Source organism: Coturnix japonica, chromosome 15 (genome assembly GCF_001577835.2).
Source record: "Coturnix japonica isolate 7356 chromosome 15, Coturnix japonica 2.1, whole genome shotgun sequence".
NCBI classification, from domain to species: domain Eukaryota; kingdom Metazoa; phylum Chordata; class Aves; order Galliformes; family Phasianidae; genus Coturnix; species Coturnix japonica.
This window is the reverse complement of record NC_029530.1, coordinates 6,211,268-6,238,845: the sequence shown is the minus strand read 5'-3', so window position 1 is coordinate 6,238,845 and position 27,578 is coordinate 6,211,268. Positions and strand designations below refer to the sequence as shown.

General features: G+C 54.1%; 1 protein-coding gene across 2 annotated transcripts; it reads right to left on the bottom strand.

The window, feature by feature from the left end:
- Window positions 1–885: 885 nt before the first annotated feature.
- SEZ6L (seizure related 6 homolog like) lies at window positions 886–26,974 on the bottom strand. Of its 2 annotated transcripts, none has more exons than XM_015878465.2 (17): window positions 26,839–26,974; window positions 11,088–11,744; window positions 10,662–10,795; window positions 8,528–8,720; window positions 7,955–8,140; window positions 7,582–7,747; window positions 7,154–7,320; window positions 6,429–6,623; window positions 6,219–6,357; window positions 4,461–4,657; window positions 4,003–4,197; window positions 3,733–3,924; window positions 3,432–3,626; window positions 3,055–3,087; window positions 2,650–2,761; window positions 2,382–2,484; window positions 886–2,183 (listed from the first exon to the last, which is right to left on the bottom strand). In XM_015878465.2, exons 1-17 carry the CDS (start codon window positions 26,906–26,908, stop codon window positions 2,154–2,156), a joined length of 2,964 nt encoding a protein of 987 aa, XP_015733951.1. In that variant the 5' UTR covers window positions 26,909–26,974; the 3' UTR covers window positions 886–2,153. The 2 variants fall into 2 exon arrangements, with proteins under 2 accessions (XP_015733951.1, XP_015733950.1); XM_015878464.2 differs by having other exon boundaries at window positions 2,650–2,764; window positions 26,839–26,973.
- Window positions 26,975–27,578: the final 604 nt, after the last annotated feature.

Genomic DNA, 27,578 nt, shown 5'->3' with positions numbered 1-27,578 from the left:
AATAACCCAAGCTTCCACCCCGGGGAGCGCTCCACATCAGAGCTTTGGCTCCTTCACCCTGCCGTGCATTAGCCTGACAGCCACTAAATGAAGCTATTAGCTCGTGGCACATCATCACCTTTTTGAAAAGCAAGGGTGATGTCACTGCACTGTGTGTGTGGAGCTGCATAGATGCACGGGGAAGGCTCAGCTCCCTCAGCATAGGGCATTGCCTTTGGGGCTGTGTGTCTCCAACCCCTTCCCCTGCTAGAGAATCCAGGCAGCTGCTCCCCCTGCCCACATCACCCGGTGGGATCCCAAGGGGAGTCCCAGCATTCCCAGAGGACCCAGTAGGTTCCCATTGAAGAGCGAAAAGAACCTCATCAGGATCCCAGAAGGGGTCTCAGCAAGGTCTCAGGGGTCCTAGAATTCCAAGGAAGGTCCCTGCAGGGTTCCAGGAGTCTCAAGGAAGGGGTCCCAGGGGGGTCCTAACTTTCACAGAGGTCCTATTGGGATCCCAGGAGGGGTCTCAGCAAGGTCCCAGGATTCCCAGAAGTCCAAACAGGGTTTCAGAAGGGTTCCAGGAGTTCCAAAGGCAGGGATCTCAGGGGGTCCCAGGGGTGCTGCCTGCCAATTAGGCTGGGACAGAGCGGCCACACATGGCCTTATGGCTCAGTACTTATCCCTGCAGAGAGCCATCACCACTCCATCCCTTGGACACAAGCTGTGGGGCTGCACCAGGGCAGGATCTGGCCCTTGGGATGTGGTCACCACGCAACAAGGTGCCCAGCCCCAACCCACTCCTATCACTACAGCACAACGAGGCCAAGCCACTGCCATTCAACAGCTCCGAGCTCTGCAGACTGACTTCAAGCATTGAAAAACACAGCACAAGTTGTATTAAGGTTACACCGAACACTACAGCTTCCCACGGAAGGACTTGATCATGTTCAAAAATATTTAATCCCAGCAATTTTCACATTGTTCTTATAAAAACAGACATGTATGAAGGGAAATGAAATGCTTAGTACATATTTTTTTTGGCACTTTTTTTTTTCTTTTTTTTTTTCTTTTTTTAACCTTTACAAATTACAAACACACATTCTTTGTTTTTTTTTTTTTTCTTTTTAAAGGAAAAGAAAACCATAAACCAAAACCAAAGAAACCCGATCTAAGTCTCAGCTGTACACTGCAGAGATGCACTAACCATCCCTAAACTAAAACAGACTCTCCAACATGGTCGTGGTTACACTGCCATTCTACAAGGACAAAAGAAGACAGCAGCAGCCCAGGGATGTAGTGGGGCATCACTGCCCACCCACAGCCCACTGCCCAGCTCTGGGGACTGCACCCAAAGTCAAGCAGTGTGGGAGATGCTGAGGCCCAAAGTGAAGCTGCTGTGGGGTCCACCTCCATCAGAGCGGTGCTAAGGGCTGATTCTGCCCCTCTGCCCCCCATATCCATGCTGGAGCCTGGCCCTGCTGCCCAGCAAATCTCCACCTTCACCCCTGCCCCTTGCCATAGCCTGGGTGGGCTCTGCCTGTGAGCAAAGTGCAAACCTTGAGGGCCCCAGTAGCTTGGGGACACATGGCCCAGCACCCCGAGGCAGGCGGCAGCCCCCATGGGGCCAGGTCCGTGCTTACCCTGAGATACTACTGTGGGGCAAAGGGGCACAGCAGCCTGCAGCAATGCTTGGGCTGTCCTGGTGGTGGTGGTGGCACTGAAGAGGAACACAGAGCAGCAGTCCCATCATCCCAGCCGTGCCACCCGTGCTATGGGTAAAGCCATGGGTGCAGCAAACCCTGGCCTATTTAATCTCCGAGCAATCAATGGCAGGCTCTTTCAATGGAGACACTTAATTTTTAACAAGAGAAGAACTGCAAAACCCCTCTGAGGCTGCATGGCCGGGGGATGGGGGGATGGTGCTCGGTCACTGTGTGCCACCGCTGCCCACCTCGGGGTCCAGGCACAGACCCCATGGCTCTGCAGCGCACCTAGAGCAGTTTAAATAGAATAAATACAGTGAAGAAAACAGTAAAATCTTCAATAAGGAGGCAAAAGGAAAGACAACAGCAGGTCCAGGGGTCCAACCAAACTCCACATAGTCTCTGGATTAGTTACTGAGGAAGTTCTATGAGAGCACATTAAGTTCGCAGCTGGAGACTCTCTTGCCTTTATATCGAAACTTCATATTCTCTTGTTTCCTGGAAAGAAGGAAAAAGCCATTTTAGGGCAGCAGCTGCGATTTGGGATGATCACCCCATTGGCTTTGCAGAGCCAGGAGTTGGACTTGGTGATCCTTATGGGTCCCTTCCAACTTGGGATATTCTATGGTTCTATGATTCTACTGGTGAGAGATGTCCTGGGGGCCACCTGGGGAGGGAAGGCACAGCAGCACTCACCCCTGTCTCATAAATCGGGTTGTCAAATTCCGTTTCTACTGTGATCTGGCTGTAGGGGTGGGAGTACATGAGAGGCAGGCGGAGGCTGGAGTAGTACCGGCACCTGGGGATGAGCCAAGAGTCACTCAGCTGCACAGCCCTGCAGCAATGCGAGACCCTCCTCATGCCCCCCATCAGCCTGGGCTTGGGGGCAGCAGGGGGTGCCCTGTGCTGGGCTTTGGGCATGGTGATGCTCTCTGGGGTGCTCTGCCACCCGCACCCCACCTACCTGGTGATGTAGATGTAGGCTCCTCCCAGCAGCAAGGAGATGATCAGCACTGGGATGAAGATGGCCAAGGCCATATTTCCCCCCTCCAACGATGTCTCTGCAGCAGCTTCTGCTACTAAAAGGACATGATCTCTTACGCTGGTTTTTCCCCCAGCACCTTCTGCTGCCCCCCTGCCTCCACTCCTCCAGTCCCTCACATGGGACTAGGGGCACTGGGAGCACTGGGCAGCTTCTATCGGCTCCCTGCAGCATGCACATGCCTCAGCCCCAGTGTCTCTGCAGTGCTGTGGGCTTTGGGCTGGAGAGCACCTGAGGGTGCCAGGCTAGAGCATGGAGGTGGTGGTGAGGTGGGGCTTGGATCCACAGAGTTGTGCAAGGAGCTCATCCAGCAAATGTGTCACTCACCTTCCAGAGCGTGCTCAAAGCTATCCTGATTGACTGGAAGAGAAATGGAGAGTTATTGGGAGGTGGCTGGGTGTGCACTGGGTGCTACAGCTTTGCATGCAAAGGGATTCACATATCCAGGCTGAGGCTACCATGGGCATTTGTACTAGGCTTTCCATACCCGATTTGGTCACAGAATGTGCTAAAGACTTTCAGCACTCAATAATCAGTTGCTCTCTTTAAGAGCTCACACAGGGAGTGAGCAGGCTGTAGGATGTCTCTGCCTGGAATGGTGGCACCAGCAAGAGGTGGTGAATACTGCCCACCCCAATAGGTGATACCCATCCCAAAATGTGCTTCCTACCCCAATGGGTGCCACCTTCTCTCCCATGAACTACCTTTGCAGATGGGCAGTGGCCCACTCCAATGTGACGGCTGTCCCAGTATGCATTTGATGGTCACCTCCCCCATGAGCTCGAAGCCCTCATAGCACATGAAGGTCAGAGACTCGCCGGGCAGGTAGAGGCGTTTGTAGAGGATTTGGTAGCCATTTTCTGGCAGCCCTGGGTTGTCACAGGCCAGAGACTCCTCGGCTGGAAGGGAGCACATTGCAGGGTGAGACAAGGGCAGAAGGGAAGGAGGCTGGAAGTTCAGCTCCTGAGCTGTCATAGAGCTGGAGGTGAAGGCTGCAGCACTCACAGACACAGTGTGGGAGCCGTGAGGTCCAGATGGGTGTCCCGGTCTCACGGCTGTAGCAGGTCAGCAATGAGCTGCCTTCCAGCACGAAGCCAGGATTGCAGGTGTACTGGATAGTGGTACCCACCAGCAGCACGGGGTCAGAGATGAGGCGAGTCGAGTGCTCCACCTCTCCTGGGTCTGTGCAGTACATAACTGGGGAGAAGAGGGGATGCAGGGTGGGTGCTGGGGGCACGGGGTACATTGCTCAGAGTGGAGCAGTGGGGCACTCACTCTTTTCACAGAAAGGGGGGTCGCTGCTCCAGCTGAGGTCCCACTGGCAGGTGAGCGTGTCACTCCCCACGATGTCATAACCCGGGTCACACTGGTAGGTGATCTTGGCCCCTCTCACCAGCTCGGTGTGTGATGTGGTCTTCCAACCGTTCTGGATCTCAGGCAGATCGGAGCAGGAGTCATTGCGGGACACCTCTGTGGGACAAGTGGTGACTGTCACCCCGTGCATATGGCTCCTCAGATGGCACTGGGGATAATGGGGACCCTTTGGAAGTCACCCCAAAGCCAGAGCCCTGTAGCAGGCTGTGGGTTCTGCAGGGGTTGCTGGCGCTGGAGAGGAGCTGTGGCCCAGCAGTCATCCCCAATTGCAAAGCCAGCCCCTGCAGACCCTGCTCCAGCTGTGTGTTGTCCCCCTGTGCTGTCAGGGCCAGGGATGAGTCCAGCACCCCGCTCCCTACCTATGTAGTTCATGATGAATCCTTGACCCTTCCCAAAGATAAGTCCAGCAGGATCTGAGTGGAACCGGATAGTGAGGTCAGGGCTGGAGGAGTAGAGCTTCTGGGGGCCACTGCTGCCAACGTACTGCCCCAGGATGCGGGCAGAGAGCTCGTCCCCATCATAAATGGTGAGGATGTCACTGTTGGTGAGGTTCAGGCTGGAAAGAAGAGCTCGGTCAGCTGGGCAGGGAACCAGCAGGATGCTTGGTGTGGGATGAAGGGGCAATGAGGTGGCTTTCTGCCTGACACTGCATGTGTCCTGTCTGGGGTCTTGTCCTGTCCCCAGGGGCTTGGGAGATGCTCTGGGGATGTCTGTTCTGAACATAGCAGCAGTGCTGCTCCTCCAGCCCTGGCCCCATCATCAGCCCTGGCCCCATCATCAGCCCTATACCACTCTTCCTGTTGTAGGCACTGAGAAGGAGCTGAGGCTTTGTCCCACTACCCCAGGTCTCTGTAGGCTTTGGAGCTACATGGGCCTCCCAAGGACACCCACAGAACACAGCTTCCAGATTTCATCCGAGATCCCCGTGGAGACTGACACCCGGTCCCATGAGACAAGCGGTGACCCCCGCGGTGACTGCAGCGCTGCAGTTCTGGGCAGCAGCAGCAGCAGCAGCAGCAGATCCAGCAAAGCTCTTCCCGGTGCCGGATCCGATCCGCTTTGGCAGCCGCCAAGTCCCAGCCGCCAGCAGAGTGCAGTGCTGCCCCGCGGATGGAGCGGAGCCCGCAAGAGAAGTCTGCGCCACGTCTGAGGCTGCAACATCTCCCCGCTCCGAGGCTGGGTTCCAGATATCCCATGCCATGTCCCATGCAACGCCACGTGCAACATCCCATGCAAAATCCCATGCAATGACCTGTGCAGTGTCCCATGCAGATGTCCTTATAAGGCCCTCGGGGCAGAGCCCAGCGCTATTCTGTGCCCAGCTGATCCAGAACATCCATCCCTGTGCTGAGCAGGATCCATCCCACTGTGCTGCTCAGCACCCTGGGCCCTGAGTGTGCTCAGACACAGTGGGACCCCCACCCAACACGTCCACTCATTTGATTCAGCCTTGTTTGGAGATGCCTCAGCCGATCCCTGAACGTTTTATTAAGAATGTTCTTGGAAGGCGCCCAGTTAATCCCCATGGCAAGCTGACATTTGTAGTAAATCTCTGCTTTCTGTCAAACATGATTTTCTCGGTGACATTTATGTCTGATGACTTCAAATCGCCTGGTCTCCAGTCCTGCTCAGCCTGAGCGCCCACAAATCCAGCAGAGCCTCACGGGGAGCTCTGAATTGTGTTTTGTACAGGAAGCTTTAAAGTCTATTTGACTCTAAGCCCTTGCTTGAGACTTGCCCTCCTCTTGAAAACCCAAAATAGCACTGAGGAGATTCCCTTTGCATTAGCAGCATTTAAACATGCCCAAGGTTCCTCCTTGAGTTATCCCCAGATGCAGTGAATGGGTGCTGCAATGCAATGCAATGGGTGCTGTAAGGCAAAGGATGCTGCAGCGCAATGAGTGCTGTAATGGGATGGGTGCTGCAAAGTGATGGATGCTGTAATGCAGTGAGTGCTGCAATGCAATGGGTACTGAGCACATTGCAGGGGATGAGAGAAGGGCAGAAGGGGCAGAACAGACACAGAGCTGGAGGTGGGTGCTGCAGGGAACTGGACTGGGCAGACCCAGACCCAGGGCCAGGGGCAGGACATGCACCAATGCCTGAGAACAACTCACAGTTGGATGTCCAGAAACAGCCTCTTCTCCTCACTCACGTGGACTCTCCAGATACAATCCTCTCCCTCTGTGTAGGGCTCCGGCCAGTTGGGAGACAGGATCACTCCAGCCATGGCTGTCAGCTCCCCACCACATGTGGCTGCAGCAGAGAGGCAGGGCTCAGCCCTCCTGCACCAGAGCATGGCACGGCCCCATGGTGTGGGCACTGACCTCTGCACAGCGGCTCTGTGTCATTCCAATATGGGTCTCGCATGTTGACACACTCAATGACAGCAGGGCCCTGCTCCAAGGAATGCCCAGGGTCACAAGTGAACTCCACGGTGGTGCCCAGGTTGTAGGTGGGGTCGGAGGTGGTGAAGTTCCCATTCTGGATGTAGGGTTCGTAGCAGTGGCCCCGCTCAAAGGCTGCAGGAAAACCTCCATTAGCATTGTGCACATGGGGTTGGGAAGCAGCACAGCCCCATCCCCAGTGCTCCCCCCACCCCCAGCTTTGGGCTTTGCTGCAGGGATATCAGGGTAGTGCCACCACCCCACCAGGAACCTGTCCCCCTGTCCCTGCCATGCTCAGCTGTGCTCCACGCCAGTGGTGTTCATTACAGGCAATTAGGATTAACAACCATTTATCTGTCCTGAGCCATGCAGGCTTAACCAAACCCCACTTCTTCCTTTGTGTGGCAGCATAAGTAATGCACTCTCTGTGTTGCTACTGCTGTATTTACCGAGCAATCTTCCCTGGGATTACTGCCTGTCATCGAGCCTGCTCTTTTCCTTTTTTCTTGCTCAGGAAATGCATTCCCTGGAGCTTCTGCAGCCATAGGGAGGTTCAGCTCACCATGCATTCTGACAGCACCATGGGGACAGCAGCATGTCAACTACTAGGGGCTGGCCCCCTTCCCACAGCCCCTCAGCCCCCCCAGCTGACAGCAGAGCATCACCTTCAAAGCGGATATTGAAGGCAGTGGAGGCGGCGGGCTCCTCGGCAAGGAAGTCGATGCGGATGGAGGAGTCGTCGCTGATCACCCCCTCGAAGGGCACACTGTCAGCACGCAGCGAGTCGTAGAGCACGGCCGAGCGGTTGCTGTCCCCACTGTACACCACCATCCTGTGCAAGGAACCAGGGGTCAGACCCCAGAGGGAGGAGTATGTGTGTGTGTGGGAGGGGGATAATGCAATGCCCTGGGGATGTGAGGAGCCCCCAAGCCCTTCTCTCTTTGCTCCCAAAATCCAGCAATTGGAAGAGATGGTGCCAATGAAAATTCACCAACCTAAGCACTCAGACATCCCATTAGGAATTGCCATCCCACACTCTGCCTCTTGCTCCCACCCCACCCAGAGCCAAGGCCCAATGGAACCAACCCCTCACCTGTCCCTCTCAGCCAACAGCAGCTTCTCGAAGTGCAGGTGCAGCTTCTGGCCCGGCGGTGCTGTGATGGCCCACACGCAGTACATGCTGCCTGACTGGTTGCCCGCGGTGCTGGGCGAGAGGACGCGGCCGATGGTGGCGTTGTGCACGGTGCCTCCACAGGGGGCTGCCAGGCAGAGCAGGGCAGGTAAGGAGCAAAAAAGGGCATAGCCCCCATAACCTCCTCTCACCCACCTCAGCAGGGGACACATTGTGCTGCCACAGAACAGCCCAGCATCGCTGTCAGGACTGCATTCAACAAGCAGCGCAAAGCACCCGTATTATTTTTGCTTTGCTGTTTCCCCCTATGCCATTGCTATTTGCATGCCCACACCTGAGCAGATGGGCTCGGGGCTGCTCCAGTGCGGCCGGGATGCGTTGATGCAGGTGAGCGTGTGTGGGCCCTGCAGCTCGTAGCCCAGGTGGCAGTGGAAGTGAGCGATGCCACCCGAGTGCAGGTCCATCACGGTGACGTCTCCAAAGTCGGGTCTTCGAGGGAAGCTGCAGCTCAGCATAAACACTGCAATGAGCACAGAGAGTGCAGAGCTCAGGGCTGCCTGCTCCCAGCCATGCCACATGTCCCATGTCACAAGCAGAGCCTGCTGTGGGGCAGTCTGCATGCATCCAAAACTGCCTTCCACCTCTCACTGCTTTTTGACCAGACCCAGTTTCTATTTTAGAAAGAATTTCCTTGAACTCATCCATTTTTTATAGCTTCTCAAGGAAAAAAAAAAAAAAAAAAGAAATAGATAATTTAGCAAGAGCCTGTGCAGGAAGAGCTGCAGAACTGGGACAGAAATGGGGCTAGGAGCAAATGTGTGGCTATCAGACCCAGCAGGACAGGGGCTCCTATTTGTTCCCACCCTGCACGCAACACTTGCGGTACCCATGGGACCAGGGCACCCACCCTGATAGTGCAGCTGGAAGGTTCCCACCGCCTCATCCTGGAAGGTACGGAAGTAGACAGAGATGGTGTTGGTGGGGCTGCGGATGACCTGGCCCTCCACCAGCAGTGTCTGGTTGGCCAGCACCACCAGAGTGTCGTCATCCACTCCACGGATGGAAAGCACCTCCCCGTCCGACAGGTTGACGCTCTTCACCTGGGTGGGAGGAGAAACGTGGGGCTGTAGGGCAGCATCCTGGGGCCATATGTGGGTCACCCCCAGCCCCGCGTGCATAGAGCATCCACCCATTACGGCACTCGCATAGGGCTCATGGTTCACTCCATACCCAGTGCACCACGATCCCTCCCCATCCCCATCTTGGGTGGGGAGTCCCAGAAAACACTCCTAATGAGCAGTCCCAACAGGCTTTGATTATTATTTGGAAATAGCTGTGAAGTAACCTCACATTTACATTTTGTGTCCATTTAGCTTAATAAATGGGCTCATATTTCAGCAGAAAGATGCTCATCAGATCATTTGTTTCCTTAAGTGCACAAGGGCTGGGGCTCTATATTTAGCGCAGCCACAGCCTGTAATTGCAAACCCTCTCAATGGTGTTGTGACGGGAAGGGTTTGTTGCTGTTGTTTCAGCGTGCCCATCTCCCCACCCCCACAGATGTGCAGAGCCCATGGGAGACTGGTGCTGGGGAGCTACAGGGCCAACCAGTGTGCACTGCAAGAAGTAGGGCTTGCTGCGTGGCACAGCCCTAAGCCTGTCACATAGCATCCCCCCTTGCTCCAGCAGCCCCTCATTGCATGGCACCAGGAGCAGCTGCGTCCTCATCCCACTGCCTGGCTACGTTCAGTGCTGCAGGAGGGGGCTGAGACAAAAACAGCTGGGGTGCAGCATGGGGGCTTGTACCCAGGAGCAGCTTTTGCTTTATTTTGCAGAATCACTGTTAATGGTGCCCTGCCAGGGCCTGCAGAGCACAAGTTCTGCTGTGATCAGAGCCAGAACCCATGTCAGCTCCTGCAGAGCCTGCTGGGGAGGCAGGAGGGATCCTTGGTTCAGGCTGCCAGGCTTGTTCACCCACTAGAAAATCTCTTTAGGGAAATTCTATTTCCTGCCAAGAAAATTCAAGGTTCTTAAAAACAATGACAATTTTGTCAAATATTCTTAGTGCCGGCTGCTCTGCTCTCGAGCTGCTGCAAAAAAGGCACAGGGACAGAGTGTGCTGGGGCTGCTGCAGGATGCTGTGAGCAAAACAGGGATGCTGGGGTGGGGGGAGAGAGGAGGGAGGCTGGGGACCCCCAGCCCTGGTGAGACATCCTGATGCAAGCCAAGCAAGGACCTACTCAGCAAGAATCACAATCAGCCCTTTGGGAAGCAGAGGATCTCCATGCTTGGGATTGCTCAGCCCTCCCCATGCTGCACCCTGGCAAACCCAGGGGAAAGCGGAGCCCTGAGCTCACTGCCCAGCCCCTCCCCTCCCAGTGAGTTGTTCCTGTTCATCTCCATTACGGGAGCTGGGAATTAAATCAAAATCACTTAAACATTATCCAATTATCCCCATCGCAGCGCGAGAGCTGAGGAACTTGCACTGTGTTACTTCAGCACCTGCCCAATGTAATTAGCCGCGGTGCTGCTGGTTCGCACTGCTGGTACATGTGAAATAATTAAGGAGTGATGGAGGAGAACCCGCCAGCACCTGGTGAGGCAAGGGGGGGGCTCTGGAGGTGTGGGGCCTCTTCCCCATGATGACACTACCCCTCAGCCAGGGACAAGCAGCACACCCACTGCTCCCCCCAACCCCAAACCAGCCCTCCAGAGAGGCACAATTAGCCCTGCTGCCTCCCTGTGCTAATTACTCCCAAAGTGCAAGGGAGTGGTGTGGCACTGAGGGATTCCCTCAGACTCCAAGGGGGGGAAATGAGGCAGATGTGAGGGCTCCCATGTGCTACCACGTGCCCTGGCACATGGGATGACCCAAACCCTGCCCAGACCCAGCACGAGCAGTGGTGCTTTTGTGATTTCATTTCTCTAAAAGCCTCAGAAACAGCAGCAAAATGAAACCCAGGGCTCTGTGGGAATGGGGAGGGGTACTGCAGCATGAGCCTGGGGGCAGAGCTGCAGCAGTCCCCTGACACTCTTCTCACCTGCAGCTCCACGCCGTAACCCGTGTAAACGGTGACGTTGTAGGTGCACTCCAGGAAGCTGTGATGGGGCAGCGGGGGGTAATCCGTGGAGTCGATGTAGCCCTCGGGGTCATAGAAGCTCACACTGCAGCGCACTGGAGGATGCACATCAGTGGCTGCCCAGGGCACAGCTTACCCCCCCACCCCCCCAACCTCCCCTCCAACAGCCTGTAACTCCTCACTTCCAGTTTGGGATGGAAAACTGTGGCTAAGGAAGCTACCCTCCTCACCAGAGGTCCTTGAGGTGGTGACACCCTCCTCGAGCACCCCTCACCACAATCATTAAGGATATTGGCAGCTCTAGAAGCCAGAGCTGCACCCCACAGCTGCCATATCCCCACCCCATATCCCACTCGCTGATGGCACCGTGTCCCTGTGTTCCCTTACCCGGGGTGGGCTCTGTGGTGATGACGGTGGTGGTGATGATGGTGGAGGTGGTGGTTTCTTGGCTCTCCTCCGAGGCAGAGCCATTCATCTCACTCTCAGCACTGTCCATCTGGTTAATGGCACTATCAGGAGCTGCTGTGGGACCTGTGTCCATGTCACCAGGGCCATCAGGGAAGGGCTGAGCAGTTGATGGCAGTGGGGCTGAAGGGGAGATTTGCAACACAGGGCGGCTGGTTGGACCCCATACAGGCAGCTCGGGGGGGCTCTGCCGCTGCCCATCCACTGTCTCCATTGGAATGGGTGGCTCTTGGGAGGACATGGGGAGCACAGAGCCCTGTGTGCTCACTGCCCTGGAGAGCCCTGGCAGAGTGGGCTTGGCCTTCAGCTGCTTCCTCGTTGTGTTGCTGTGCTTTAGGGCAGGCGGTTTTTTCTTAGCAGGGAAAGTCTGCTTGGTATCAGCCCCGGGGTCTCTGGTGGGTGCTGCTGAGATATGGCTCTGTGCATGCAGTGATGGTCCCTCCATCGCTGGCTTGGGGCTGTCTTCAGCAGCAGGCAGCAGGTTGAAGGCTGCACTCTGCCTGGGTCCTCCCATACTTGCTTCATCTGCAGGCAGTGGACGAGGGCTGGCAGGGAGCAGTGCTGCCTCGGGGCGGCCATCTGCAAAAAGAATAGGGAAAGTGGGACTGAGTGTTGCTGGGCATGAGATCAGGGCTGTGCCATGCCATGGGATCAGCCCTCTGGGAGCTGCAGGTGGTGGAGATCCCTCTGTCTGCTAATAGTGGGGAGGCAATAACGAACCCACGCTGATTCCCTGTAAGCTTGGTTTCTACTGGAACCTTATTGCGCAGTCTCAGAGCTGCTGTTTGGTCTCTTTATCCCAAGGTCAGCTGCTCAAAGAGGTCTGCTTGCTCGTGCTGAGTTTGTTCTCTGGCTTGGCCTCTATGAAAAGCCTTTATTTGTGCAATTGTCATCAGTAAATACTGTCATTTCAAAGAGCCTGATTAGGCCATGCCATCCCCCATTGTCTTCCCTGCTGCTGCCTGATGGAGAGCAGCTGCCCCGCTGCCTGGCATCAACGCACAACTTGGGATTGAAAAGCTTCTCCCTAGTCAGCCCCGACCTTCTGCTCCAAGCAGGGCAGCCTGCAGGAGACAAAGAGTCCCCAAAGCCCTGCTACCACCGAGCATAATTGCGAGAAGCACAGATGTATTCACCACCACCGGGTCTGATTGGGCTGCAGCCCACAGTGTACAATAAGCCCCGAGCAGCACCGCAGCTCCGTGAAGTGCTGCACAAAGCAGAGAGTCAACGTTTTCCATGGAAACAGCAGTCGCCAGGGAAGGAGCTCAACATGTGGTGGTGACTGGGGTGTGCTGGGCTCCTGTAGGACCTGCTGCAGGGTCCTACATGTGGTCCTACCACAGCTGGGTTCAGCCTCCCCCAGTGCACACATCAGGACTCATGTCGTGCCAGGGGAAGCTCAGGCTGAATATTAGGAACAGAGAGAGAGCAGTGATGCACTGACACAGGCTGCCCAGGGGGGTGGTGGGGTTACTGTTCCCTGATGCGTTCAAGGAATGTGTGGATGTGGCACTCAGGGATGTGGCTGTGTTGACATACTGGTAGTGGGTTGGGGCTGGACTTGGTGATCTCAGAGGTCTTTTCCAACCCTAATGATTCTACGGTCCTGTAAAAAGGGACAGTGGCACTGGACTCTGTCCCTGAGCATCCCATCCTGCTGGCCCCTGCACCAAGTGGGGGACACAGTGACACACAAGGTGCTCCTGCAAGGACCTGCCCCCCTGCAATCACAGCATTAACAGAAACAGCAAAAATCAGCCATGTGAGCTCCCGTTCATAATGGATGTTGCTGTTAAGCTGTATTTTATGCTTTTGGAAAGTTGACTAATTTCTTATTAGATCCTTTGCCAGGAAGCATTTAAATGGTTCTATCCTTAACAAAGCATGAAATAAAACACTCTGTAGCACGGCTCCGTAATGAGGTACTTAACATGCTTCAGTTTGTAAAGGGCAAATGTGTATTTCAAGGAAGTGAATGGCTGCTTGGGCTGGGGCAGGGAGGTGAGGGCTGCAAGGAGAAGTGACCAGTGATGTTAACTCAGGTTGCCACTGCCAAACCAGCTCTGTGTCCCCAGGTGCAGGAAGGGGTTCTGCCTCAGGCCAGACAGGCTGATTGGCAGCAAATCCCTATTGGCCTTGTAAGGCCTCGTGGTGGTTTCACCTCTGCATTACAGATGGCCTTTCAGATGATGTATTTAGGCAAATATCTGAGGGAAAGAAAATACTGCAGGAGCCTCCTGCCATCCAAGAGGGAGGAGCAGCAGAACACTGCCCGGCTGCAAATCCCTTCTGCTCTGCACAATTGATCCAGAGATACTGAGCTGCTGGGAGAGACATGATCGTGTTTGACCTTGATCTAATCTGCTAAACCAGCTCTGGAGAAAGGAACGCTATCACAGCATACAAGGGGCTTATCCTGTCGCTTTATCTTGAACACGTTGCGGCTGCCTGCAGGCTGCAAAGGATCCGCTGGGGCAGCAGCGGTGTTTGCAGCCCTGGGGTTGGAGTGCCAATGGGATGCTCTGCAGGGTGCTTAGACTGCTGCACGAAACGTCCAGGAAAGTGTGGAGCAAAAGGGACCTGATGCAAAGCGGCAGCTCCTCCCCGGGCTATTCTGGGATCCGCTATGTGAGCAGAGGAAGGAGCTCTGCTCAGAGGATGCATCCACTCCCCCGTGCTTTATATTAGCTGCAGTAGGAAGCGCTCCCTGCAAGGGGAGGCGGCGGGGGTAGCTCCAGAAGGAATGAGGCTTTGGGGTGGCACTGCCCCCCCCATGTGCATGTAGGGTATCATCTACCCACCCATTTAGGGGCTGTTGAGTTTTACTGCAGTTTTGAAGGCTTCAGTTTTCCTGCTGCTCAGAAACAGACCTGTTCACTGCCCATGGGCTGTGCGTGTGCAGCACAGACTCCCCGTTGTGGTTTGGGGTTTGTTACAACGACCCAGATGCACCAACAGTGCAGAAAGTTGCATACCAAGCAAAGCAGTGAAGGAGGCTGCACGGCCATGCAATACAAAAGAAACCAATTAAATGCAAGCCAAAGCTCTCCCCTTCACCACATTTCCATTCACTATCAGCTCCTGTTCTCTGTAACAACAAAAGGGGATTTCTCAGCACTCCAAGGACACAGTGGTCCCCACAGTGATGGGTCTGGGTCACTCGGCCAGCAATGGCACGTGCCCATGTGCTGCTGTGGGGAGCAGGGAGATCTGATTGCCGCCAGCACCTCAGCTGGAGGGGCTTAGCAGAATTAGGGAGCTGCAAATGCTTGATAAAAGGATGCTGAAGTAATCATCAGGCACTCATTTTGCTTCTGCGCTCCTGAATGAGCCGAGCTGTGAGCGGCTGCATTGCCAGCTTCCTAATGCTAACATGATGCTATCGCTGCCCAGGAACCAGAGCACTGCAGATTGATTGCTGGGGCTCATAGCTCTGTCCTAAAGGCTTTAGTGAGCTGATTATAGCCGTGCCTTGATGAGCTTACGGGGATGCTATTAACGGTGCTGCTCATTCTGATGCTGGGCTCCAGCAGGTTGATGGGCACTGAGACTGCAGCAGTGGTCCTGCAGCAATGCCTGGTGCTCAGTAGCCCTGCAGCCTCCAGGGGAAGGGGCAGGAACACATCCCATGCAACACCAGGTGGGTTTCACAGCCACAGAGAGCGGAAAAGACAGCTTGAGTATGAAGCAGGGATCTGAAGAAAAAGCAGGTTGGGTCCATCCAAACCCACCAGAGCAATGGCTAGGAAGTGGCTTGGTTTGGTTTCAAATCTTAAAACAATTTTCTTTTTGCCTTAAATCTTGAAGAGCAGAAAAGAAATAAATGAATAAAAAGCCTGAATCAAAACAGCCTTTCATTTCCAAAGTGTCAAAACAGAGCGATGCTGCCCAGATCCCCACATGCCTCCCAACAGGAAACTTGCATCTCCCGCTCCTACCCGCAGTTACTATTTCAGCAAATTAACTTTTTCCAAGGAAAAAAAAAAAAAAAGAAGAAAGTTTCCTTAAGAACATCCTGCCGGTCCAACCCATAAGCAAATAAAATAGGAGCCATCTAATCACGGTGAGTCATCCGCGTGGGAGCGCAGATAAGCACAGCCAGAGGAGGAGCTGCCCCTGGGGTCTGCGTCGCGGCCCATCTGCAGTGGGGCAATGAGATGGGATGGCTCCAGGATGGGTGTCTGGGCTGCCGTGTGCTCCAGGGCTGCTTTGTGTTCTAAGGGATGAGGTTGGGAATCTTTGATTTGAAAATTTACATCTGTGTCACCAGCAACGCTCAAATAAGGTTGCCATGGAAATGCCTCATTACCGGCAGAGGATGCTGGAAATGGAGGAGTGCAGTGGGCACGGAGGGCACTGGGACGTGGCACTGCCTCCCCCACACTGTCCCTCTGTCCGTCTGCAACCTGAGAGAAGCACAGCCCTGAGCCTGGTGGGATGCTGCCCGGGCACTGCTCTGCAGCCCAAGGATGGGGTCCCCTGGAGGTCTCCTGGTTGTCCTAAAGGGAACCCAGGCACATGTCACCATCTGCACACAGGCGTAGCAGGGCTGGCCGAGGTGCTGGCTCCTGCTGTGCCTGCAGGCTGGAAGAAATCACTTTCCAAATGCTCTTGGCTCAGCTCAGGACTGGCCCTGGGCTCCAGTGGAGATTGGTCCAGGGTGGGGGAACATTTTGGCCTCTGAAAGCCACCCTAACGGGGGATCCATGCTGCTCATGCCTGGTTTGTTTCACTGCCACAAATACAGGAATTACACTTGCAAACATCCTCGCCATGCTCCAGAGAAGCTCGTAACTGCTCTAACGATCCGCAGCCGCCTGACAGATGCCTGGAAATTATACACTTCTCCGAGCTATGAGGAAAATGGATTTTCCTCCCCAGTGCTGCTCCATGGAGCTGGAATCAATGCGCTCTTCACTCGCAGGCATCAGTTTTGGTCCCCATGTCCCTGCAATGCCAGCACTGACATTCAGTGTGCACATCACACCTCTCCATAGAGCTACCCTGCTCAGTTGAACCTTCTCCCTCCCCTCCAGCCCCAGCAGGATGAAATCCCAGCCCCAGCCCCACAGGGCTGCCCACACCACGCCGTGCTGCCATGCTGCACCCCAGCACCAGCCCGCAGAGAGCACTCTGGCAGCATTTCAGGCTACAAATTGGACTGGGGGAAGAGAAGTGCCTTCTTTCTCAAGTAATCATCCAGCTCAGTCATCTATATCTGGGTATAAAATTAAATGGGTTCCTGAAGAGAGAGTATATTTAGATACAAAAAGCCCATTCTAGTCATCTATCTGGGACTAAAATAATTAATCTTCCATCTCTATTAAGATGCACTGTAGCAGATCTCGGGAAGCACATGTAGCTGTTAACCCTTTGAGTGCTGCCACATGCCCAGCACCACCCCACGTATAACAGTGGACTCAGCTGGGACCTCCTGCTTCTGCTGAGGAACTTGTCCCAAGAAATGCCATCCTTTGCATTTTCTCCCCACCTACTGCCTGCCACTGCCCTTGAAAAGACCCTTGTGATACTCCTCTAAAACGACGTTGCTCCAGCGCCTAATGACTCCTGACAGCTTGCAAACAGTCCCGCTGCTCACAATCAGGAAGGCAGGGTGAGTGCCGGGTTACTGATGGCTGTGGTTATTGCAGTTATTGGGCTGCATTGATTACGGGACAGTCGCCGTTTCGGAGGCTTCCAGCAAGCAGGGAAGAGCCCAGTGCCCCTGCAGCACACATTCACCCTCTCAAAAAGGCTGCCCAACAGATCTCAGTCTCCCAAAACGTCTTCAGAAAAGATTTGCCTGGAGAAATAAAAGGTTCAAGCTTTTAATCTGGCTTCCCCCCCCCATAAAAATGGACCGATCCTGCTGGAGGCATCGCAGCAGCTCTGGGGAGCTTTGCCCTGCCCTGCACTCTGGCAACCCCTTTCACTTCAATGGCACTGTATTGTATATAATTAATCATCAGTATCAGACATCAGCGAGTTGCATTTTAAACAGAATGAATTCTGTTTCTGCTCTGTGTCCTGCAGAATGATGATAACCCATGTGTGTTTTTTCCCCACAGAGCCTAATGATGAGCCATTGCACTTTGTTTTAATTAACAAAGATAGCAAAGATATTTCTGTAAGCCACTGTGGTGCCAGCAAAGAAGCAAGGTCCTCTGCGTGGCAGCTAGTACTCACCTGCAGCCATGCACACACCTATCCATATGGCACTGTGAGGGCAGAGAGCTTGCCACCAGCCTGGTGATGCAACTCATCAGATAGACATTACCCTGGCCCTGCAATGAGCCTCTCTCTGCTAACGAGTCTCTCCCTGCTAATGAGCTTCCTGAAGACTGTCAGTTCTATGCACCCCATAAGCCATGTGGGGCCAGGACTTGAGCCTCTGCTCATGACGTTGCTGCCCACATGAGCCCACAGAAAATCCCCATGTCCCCCCCTAAATGAAGAGCCAGGGGGCTGGAAGTACCTCAAAAATCAGGTGAAGCAAACAGCAGAGCTCTGCCTTATGTACCAGATCAGCTTTGATGGGTGCTGACGTATTTCTACCCCAGATGGGTGCTCAGGTGGACAGGATGGATCATTAAGCACAGCTAGATCAATTTAAGTGAGAAAGCCCTTGTATTCCAGTCCTGGAGGATTGGTTTTGTCCTAAACCCTGGCTCTTGAACCAAATGGATGGAGGATCCTTTTGCAGGTGTAAGGGTGGCTAATATAAAGATGCTAACAAAGATGATGGTAGATAGTCAAAGGTTATTAGCAAAGGAAAACTCACCAATGTCGATGTCTTGACCAGAAAGCTGAGGCAATCTCCATTGGGGAGCAATCTCCAAGAGATGCTGCCTTACTGGTGGTCAGCCCTTAAATGAGGGCTTAGAGGAGGTGGAGTCGATGTCCACCCCTTCCGGGAGCACAGCTAAATTACTCTCACCTGTGCTCCCACAGCTGACCCAACACTTGCTTCAGCTGATTAATCGGAGGTTCAAGCTGTGATTTCCCATACAGCAGAGTTACAGCCTTCTGGCCTGTAGCTTTTCTTTTCCCACCAAAGTGAGGATCTGGCAGGTACCTGACACAGCATTTGCTTTACTGCTCTGGGAAAAAAAAAATGCATTACTGAGTAAGCCTATGCACAAGTGCTTTGATATCTGAATCAGTGTGCAGAGAGGGGCCTTTGTCAGATGCTCCTCATATATTCTTGTACAACGTGTGTGTCGTGTTGCTGGTGCCTGTGCATGTTTTCTGTCTATATCGTTATTTCTGACGCATCCCGCTGATTGGGAAACACAATGAGGAAGTACCTGACTCTGTTCTTCTCAGCAAGGAGAGAATCAGCACATTATTAAAAAGCAGTGTGTGGTCCAAACCCAGTCAGTTCTCCTCCTCCTACTGCTATTGTTTGTGTTCCTATGGGGTAACAGTCATATTTCATGTACTTTTGATAGCAGTATGATGTGATTAAGACAGATGCATCTGTGAAATGATTCTCTTTGGCACGCAGATGTAAATGCTCTAGGAATGACCAACACCTGCTGAAATGGATTTGGGCTGTCCCCACATATTCCCTGGGTCCCACTCTCATCAAACACAATGGCTGCTGCTGCTCATGACCTCCATGCCCCAGTAGCAGCTCCATTCTGTGCCAATTAGGGACAGGTAGCACAGAGCAGTGGGTAATGAGCTGCAGCTAGGCTAAGCCAGGCACTGTGTGGTGGGGCTGATGTACTTGGTGTGTGTGAAACCCAACAGCTGGCTTCATGGAGCAGTGATAGGAGCAGCATCGGGTTCAACACAACTTCTAGCTCGTGTTTTCCATCACCAAACACTCTGGACTGTAGCTGGGAGCAGTGCCAGAGAGGCTTAGGAGGGAATTTTTCAGAGCTGAATGCCTTTCTCAGAGTTGACTCCAACTCTGGGCTCGTAATCCTGAACTCAAGCAGACTGTTGCCTTTGCTGTTCTTTCAGGCTCTTTGTTTCGATCAAAGAGGCGATGCTGTATAACTTAAGAAAGCCTTTGCTTGCGAGGCCGGTTTGATGCATGCGGTGCAGCAACGTGGAAAAATACAGCCCTTACCCATGGAAGTCAGCTTGGATAATTTGAGTCACTTGAGGAGATGTTATTTGCTGTGACTCAATTCAATTTCTGCAGCTGGGTGACAATGTACCGGTGTGCGGTGATGAAATGCAGCCCCCTGCCTTGCACTGTGCCCACAGGGATGTATCCTTGTTGCAAGAAGCAGCACAATGAGCCCAGAGCCTCTGCTCCAGTGCTTCTAGGGGTAGATCAGAGCACACACAGGGCTAGGAGGTGGTGACATTCCTCAGAGCCACCCAGACATGCCAGAGAAGTCCTTGCAAGGAGATAGGGGGGTTTCTGTCTGTGGTGCAGAAGTGTGAGCTCTGGGCAGCCAGGTCTGCTGACTGGCAATGCTACCCATGGCAGAAGGTTTGAAACTAGATGATCTTTGAGGTCCTTTTCAACCCAGGTCATTCTATGATTCTATGAGCTGTTTGATAACTGGGACTGCAGAAGCATTGAATAAGCATCAGCTAAAGGCATTTGAATGCTTTTAATGCTAGGAGCTATAGAAGACATTTTGCACTGGGAAAATCTAAGATGTGCCTCCAGGGGAATGGGCTAATCCTCTTGCATCGCTGCCAGGAGAGAGCCAGGCTGCAGCTGCAGGGGCTCTTGGTTTCTTGCACCCCTCCCTCCCCACCTTTCCTAATGGATTCCAAGAAAGCTTCAATACATCCCTGAATGGGAAGCACAGCGCTCTGTCCTTCACAGCCATCTACACAATAAAGAGCCTTTTCACCGCTGCAGGCACGGGCTCCTCTTCGTGCTGGAAACAAAAGCTGAAAGGAAGCCTTTATATTTTTTTGATTAGATAGCTTGAAAAATTTGCTTTTAATTGAAATTGCCTCAGTGGTTTCATCTGAGCATCAGCCATAAGGCTCCAGTGAGAGCTGCTTCCCATTGAGCTGGCTGCACGTATCCTGCACCGCATCTCACAGGAGGAACACTCCAAAGCACCCAGGAGAAGCAGCAGTCTCTGTGCCATCAGGGTGCTGGGCTTGCTTTGGGGGCTGAAAGGTGTTTTCTCTCCCCATGCAATGAGCAGAGCTATTGAGCACCAAACTGGGGATGCCCAGAACCAGGGGTCTACCCTGTAGCTGCATTGCTGGAGCAATGCTTCATTGGGTATAGAGCTCCCCTGGAATTCCTAGGAGAGAGCCCATTGAACACGTCAGCAATCAGCCCCGTGCCTGTAACAAAGCATGGCTCTGTAGCATGCTGCATAGTACTAGGCAATGGGGCAGGGGATGCTATGGCATTCAATAGATGCACCCTACATTAGTCACTGCACAGCTGACCAGCCCTGGTCCCTGACTGCAGCAACCTATGCAGCACAACACTGGCCCCATATGACCCCACGGAGCATCTCATTCCCTAGAGGCACTGGCTCCGGTTCTCTTTGCATCCCATCTGCCTACTCCAGGCAGGCGTGTAAGTAAACCAAGTTCCCTTCCTTTTTGAAAGAAGGAATGAAGAAGACAAATGAGCAGGGAGATATTATTTGGGGGACAGCACAGAATTCAAGCACAAAGTGAAATTGAAATATTTCCCTGTAACAACTTGGGCTGAGTCCTGGATAAAAATGAAGTGGGATGCGACAGCACCTTTCCAGCAGCATTAGCCCCATTCATCTCCCGATGACGTTACAGCCGTTCTGCCGGCGGTGTACAAAGGCATCAGGAGTTACATTTTCCTCTACTATCTCTCAACTATATTTATGCTGCGAGATGTTTGCAGAGGTACATGGTGTGCCTCGGGCAGAGGATTAATTCTGAACTGTCACCTCGCTTTTTTTGATGGGTTTGTAAATTCTGCTCTGTTGATTTGTGCTCTCGGTAAATTGATCAAATCCTCTTTCCACAACTTAATGCACCAATTTAGAGCACGCCGGGGTTTCGGACCTCGTCGGCTCTCGTGGTTATGTAAATAGCATCAGACAGCAATTTTAGGAGTGCTGTGTGAATAACGTGGGTGGGTGATGAGGGACAAGGGGAACAAATCCTGGGATGGGTTGGGATACAGAACTGTGCCCAGACTCAGCAGCAATGCAGACCTTGCTTCTCCTTTGGGGATCACACGAGGGCAGCCTTCCCATTTAGGGACTGGCCAACTTGGCAAATGGAAACTTACGGCTGTCAGGAATAGCCTGGTTTATATTGAGATTGCCTTTAAATCATCATCAGAAAATGAAAGCTGAGTCCCTGAGTATCATCACGGAGCCCCATCAGTGGGATGGGGCTGTAGAGCTTCAGGAGAATGGAGGAAGGGACATCAGGAGTGATTTTTCTCCTGTATTGTCCCCCAGCCACCAATCTACTGGAGATGAAGGACCTCATCCACCAAATGCAGACACGCTCCATTAATCCACCCTAAAAAGTCAGATGAAGATTCTCCCTTGAATTTTAAGTATTTTCAGCTCTTCGGCCTGGCTCCAAAATCACCCTGAATTGCCCAATTTCCTGAACATTCCTTTACTCCCACCACGTTATCGTTATTTGCTGGTGCCTGGATGCTCCAGCTAATTTCATGTCTTCAGCAGCTCTCACACTGCTTGCAGGATGACCCTCACAGTGTCTGCAAGAAGCCCCATCACCTCCATCCTTCCTGCTTAGAGTGGATCACACTGCTCCAGGATCAGCCCCACCATTTATGTATATATATATATATATACATATATATATATATTACTTCTGTCACAGTTTGAATTCTTTTCTTTTTTCTTTTGGATGCTTCTGCATTTGGCACTGAATTTTCTTTCTAGACGAAAGCTTTGCATTTGGAATCACACCTCCGGTGCCGGCTGTCCTGGCCAGGCTGTGAGCTGCCTCCTGCTGCCAACATGGGCTCGGTGGAAGCTGCCTGCTGCAGCCATCTGTCCCGGCTCCATCCTGCCCTTTTCCTTCCTACTCTTCTTGCTCTGTCAGACAGGACCCACAGCTGAGCCCCCAACCCTCTGCTTGCTGAGATCCCTCCTTCCTGCTTTTCAGCTGGATGCCTTTCAGCCAGACCCATCCTACTGCAGTGATGGGAGCCTGAGGTCAAGGAATTAGAGAAGCATCTGTGGAAACCTGTGCTTGTCCCTGGCTCTGGGCAGGGTGTCCTTGCTTTGAATCACAACCATTCCAGGCTCGGGCAGCACTGAGGTCCTATGGCTCAGCTGCTCCTATGGCTCATCTACAGTGAAAGAAGGAGGAAAAAAAGAAAAAGCCATTTCCTGTGTCTGTGCTCTGCTCTGTCCCATACACACCAAGCACACAGAGGTATGGCAGCAAAGGACTTCAGTAAGGCAAAGTAGGAACAAAGGGGAAAATGCATCCCTGGAGGGATGCAGACTGACCTCATGGATTGTTGGGGTTTGGACACCCCTATGTCACCTCACTGGGTTGTCAAAGCAGTGACTATGAGGCCAAGTCCATGCTCCTCCCCCTACCCTCCCTGCTGCAGAGCAGATCTGGGCCACACGGTGATCTCCTTGCTTTTACAAATCAGTGCAACTCCGCTGGCTTCAACAGCATGATGCTAATTCAGAGCAACGTGCATCAAAGGAGTTGCTATTCCATGTCCATGTCAGCTAAGAGAGATGCCGGGCAGAAATAGCACTGCCTGGGAGGAGCAGGAGCCCCCCCCTTCCTGCACCTGATGGTTCCACAGCAGGTCCCAGCTCCCAGAACTCCTCCCATTTCTGGAATGCTGATGGATGAAGGCAGGGTGGGAGCAGAGCTGGTTTGCAAAGGGGTCACTGAGTGAGTGAGGAGTTGACTTATTTCACTTCCTTGCCCCCTGTCTCCCCTTCTCCCCCAAACTGTGCTCACTGGGAAGCATTTCTCCTTCCTCTCATCCTGGCTGATGCAGATGTGTGGTGGAGGACCACCAATCTGCACATCACCACATGCTCATGGTAAGGCTGGAGAGGAGGCCCCTTTGGGAAGGGCTGTGACAAGCCATGTGAGATGGCTATGGCAGGGAACCTGGGTCAGGAGAACACAAAATCCTCCCTTGACCTGCCTTTTTGGGCCATCCATCCCTCAGCTCCTTCCTTCTCATTGCCTCTGCTCTTTGGGTGCAGCAAACAATCCAAACACCCAGTGCCACCAGCAGAAAGTTCTGCAGGGACCCACCAGTGCCCAGCTCCACTCGTGTTGAGCTCTAGGACACGCAGCCAGCAGCTCTCTGCACATAGGCTGGGCTGTGCATTGCTTCCCACTGCCACATCCCTGCAGGTGGCAGCAGGGATGTGCCCCCCATGTCCCCAATGCCCTGCCCCATTGCTCTCTGTGCTTGCAGCCACAGAGCTGCTTAGCTCCACATTCAGCCATTTCATACTCCTGACAAGAGCGTAGATGCATCCTGATGGACTGGAAAATTGGAAAGGCGCTGCTCACACTATATTTTCTATAGGCATCTATCTGAACTCCAGCAAGATACATTTATTGGCAGGCTTTGGTTGCAGCCATGTAACTGTACATTATGCTAATTAAAATATAGCCCGTGTTTTGTAACAGGATTTCCTTGGAGCGTGTTTTACCGTTCGGTAATCACTTTCATATATTGGAAAAATGAAATCCCATCAAGTAAATAACTTCTGGATGGCTCCTGGAAGGTTATTCTGTTTCAGAGCCCCCACTGGAACTGGCAGTACTCGTCACTGTGACAGAGGGTGTAAAATGCGCTGATCTGTAAGGCTGCTTGTAGATCAAAAGCCTCGTGGTGTCTGAGCATGCAGAGAACATTTCAATTTAAGAAAAGGAAGAAGAAGAAGAAATCTGTTTCGTACAAAATGGGATGAAGAAATGACACAGAGCTCAGCCTGGCGTGCCATCCAGCCTGGCCTTGGGTACCTCCAGGGGTTGGGTATCCATAGCCTTTCTGAGAGGCTCATGGCCCTGAACAATGTGTAGGTATGATCATGGGTGACACTGTAACATCCACAAAATGCACATTTGACACAGCATCTCTATATGGGCATGATGGCAAAGATACAGGAGAAGCAGAGGGCTCAGACTTCCATTTGATTTTATTGCTACTGATCCAGACTGGACTTGTTCTTCCATTGAAGGAGCAGGGAGGAAAACAGAGCTATGTATTATGGCTGCTGATGGCTCCTGATCAGACAAACTCCATTCCTGTTATCTCCAGCACCGAATGGGAGCTGTTATCTCATTCCTTGGGATGGTACCACTCGGAGTGATGCTGATGGCAGCAGACATGCTGTCCATTTGTTGCAGACCTTGCTCCAGCTCTCTCTTCCTGCAGGACACACTTGATTTTCTTTATGGATTCTGATGCTGTGCTCCTCGCGAGGCCAGGCGAGTCACAACGAGCCAATAGAAGCCAGCAGGAGAAAACAAGGCAGATCACAAGTGAGTGTGCTGCTGTCGGCCGTGCCCGGGGCTCGGCCACTTCGGACCCTGCGGAGGATTTGCCGGTCTCGGCACCACCCCTAGCGGCCGGCAGCCGGAACGAGGACCGGGAGCAAAGCTCTGAGCATCGAACACGGAGCCCGATCCGAACGACGGCAGGCAAGGTCCCCGGCGTGGTACTGACACGCAGCTCGCAGTGTGCCCAGCATGGATCTGGAATACAATTGGCAATGTCCCCGGCATGACTCTGGAACACAGCCCTCCATGTCCCCATCGCTGTGCTCGCTGCCCTCACACCCCGCAGGGCCGTGCCTCGCTGCCTGCAATGCTGCTGCTCCCCGTGCTGGTGGGTGGGTACAGAGCGGTGCCTGCCGAGAGGCTTTCACACCTCCTCTCTGTTGATCTAAATGACTCCACAAGTGCAAAGCGCCAAAAAGCCACCGGCGGAGCAAGTGATTGGTGAGCGTCACACAGCACGGATTGTTCCTTGAAGGAATGAGCTGGAAGATCAGGCAGATGGAGCACAACAAGCCATCTTTCTGCAGGGTATGAGCCCGCTCCCCTCCCAGGCTGAGAGCAGAAGGGACTGTGGATCTGAGCTCTGGCTGTCACCCCCAGCACACAAAGGACAAAGGTCCCCCCGGCACGGACAGAGCTGCCACGCAGCCCCTTTTCCCAGCACTGATGCCAGCAGTTGGGGATTTTGCAGAGCTAATTCACCAAACCTCTCAAAGGGTCAACTATTTATCAGCTTCTACTCTGCCAACACGAGAGGAGCTCGGTACAGTGTGTTCTCCCGCCCTGAGATTAATGACAGATCGTGCTTGCCATCAGGGCCAAATCCTATTGGGAGAAGCCAGGCTGCTGCTCGCAGTGGGTGCTCTGCCCCCAGCCCCCCCACACACACCTCCCCAGGCACATCTCCCAGTGTAGCTCAGCACTGCCTGTATGGCAGCGTCTGCAGCACAACAGAGGAACAGCCTGTTTGTTTCAGTGCTGAAACAGGAGGCCACCAACTGCAAATAGACTTCAGGTCTGACTCCTTGTTATGTGGTCATGTGCAGAACACAGACACGGGTGAGAGAGTAAACGCCACGATCTCTTCCGTTACTCAGAAATAAGGATAGATTGTGCGCAAAGTCAAACTCTTTTAATGCGGTCTGGACACAAGAACAGAAGCAAAAGCAAGGCAGGAAACATTGCACGGCACTCCTGACACCAGGAGCTATTAATCTCTGCTAAAACCAACCACCGGCCCTAGGGGTCAGTCTCTCAGGCCCTGCACAAACGCTGCAGCACAGGCAGGCACCGGCCTCTCCAGTCCTCCCTCTGTCCAATGCGCATCGGTGATGGAGCCAGCACTGCACAGAGCCGACTGCCCAGACCAGCGACCAGAGAGCAGGAGCAGGCACCCGTTTAGCAATCTCTAAGCACCACGCGAGTTTGCAATGACTTTGTTAAGTCACCTGCAAATGGGTCCCAAATCCTATTCTTAGGTCCGTCATCACAACGTTGGGAAAAGGAAGAAGGGAGCAGGTTTGTGTGGAAATGTGAAACACGTGGAATGAATATACAGCCCCCCGGCTGGGGCATGGCTCCCTGGTGGGGCATTGCTGCCCTGTACAGCATCCCAGCATCACACATATCCCTGCCAAAGCACAGCACCCGCACACGGCTCCCCTGTGGGACACGGCCCCGGTAGCTCTCGGCCACCGTTAGGACACAGCTTTCCAGTAGAAAACAGTCTTCATTATTAGCACACGGCCTCGGTAGTACACAAACCCCGACAAGGCACAGTTTGCTTCCTCCAAAAGGACACAGCCCCCGTTAACAAACAGCTGCCGGTAACTCCCTGCTCCACGGGCGGACACATCACCGCTATGACAGCGCTGCCATTGTCACAGCCCGCTCGGACACAGCCCGGTGTCACAGCGCTGCCCGTTGTCCGCCCGATCGGACCCAGCCCGGCGTCCCGCAGCCCCGCATCCCGGCCGGGAGCTGCCCGCCCCGCGGTGCTGAACCGCCGCTGTCCCGCAATGCCCGAAGTTTCAGCCCGGCCCAAAGACCCCGTGCACATGGGAGGGGGCCCGTCCGCTTCCATCAGCCCCTCCCGAGCCGCCTTGTTTCCCTCCCCCCCCAACCCCATCCTGCCCACCCAACAACCCCCGGGATGCTCAGGACCCCGGGGCCGCGGTCCCGCTCCGCCCCGCTCCGCCCCGCTTACCTGGGCGCGGGGCCGCGGGGCTGCCCAGCAGCAGCAGGGCGAGCAGGCAGAGCCCGCGGGGCCCCGGCATCGTGCGGCGGCGGCGGCGGGTGCGGCGGAGCCTCCGTGCTTCTGCGAAGCGAGCGGAGGCGAAGCGAGCGGGGCCGGGCCGGGGGCGGGGGCTGGGGCTGGGGCTGGGGCTGGGGCTGCTGCCGGAGCCGGAGCCGGCGCGGGGGAGCGACGCGGCGGAGGGAGGAGAGGAGGGGAACGAAGCCGAGCGGAGCCGAGCGGCGGGGGAGGGCAACGGCGGCCGCCCCGGCCCCCGCGCTGCGCCGTGCGCTGCAGCCCCGCCCGCGGCTCCCCGGCCCCCCCCGGCTTCCCTCCAGCTCTCCCCGGTTCTTCCCGGCTCCCCGCAGTCCCCTATGACTCCCTCTGCCCCAGGAATCTCCCCCCTCCTCCAACCCGTAGGCTGCAGTTCGTTGCCCCTCGTCTTCAAGACCCCCCGGCTTTTCAGGCTTCCCTGCTCCCCTCTCCATTCTCGCCTTGCCCCCTTTCCTCCCTCGGGCTGCCCAAATGCCGGCCGTGGAGAGGGCAATGATGCTCTGGGAGGGGCTGATAAAGGCCCAGTGCCCCCGTTGGGATCATAGGAACACAAGGACCCTGTCCTGCTGCTGGAGCCAAGGAAGCCAGGCTGGTATTCTGGTGGGGGACACTGGCATCCCCACAAACAGCCCTCAGAAAGCTATTGATCTCCCTGCTTA

Excerpts from the sequence above, each read along its gene's own strand:
- SEZ6L (XM_015878464.2), bottom strand. The coding sequence starts at position 26,908 with ATGCCGGGGCCCCGCGGGCTCTGCCTGCTCGCCCTGCTGCTGCTGGGC. Across the intron at positions 10,796-11,087 it reads CACCACAGAGCCCACCCCGG|TGCGCTGCAGTGTGAGCTTC; the intron begins GTAAGGGAACAC and ends TGCATCCTCCAG. Across the intron at positions 6,624-7,153 it reads CTTCAATATCCGCTTTGAAG|CCTTTGAGCGGGGCCACTGC; the intron begins GTGATGCTCTGC and ends GTTTTCCTGCAG.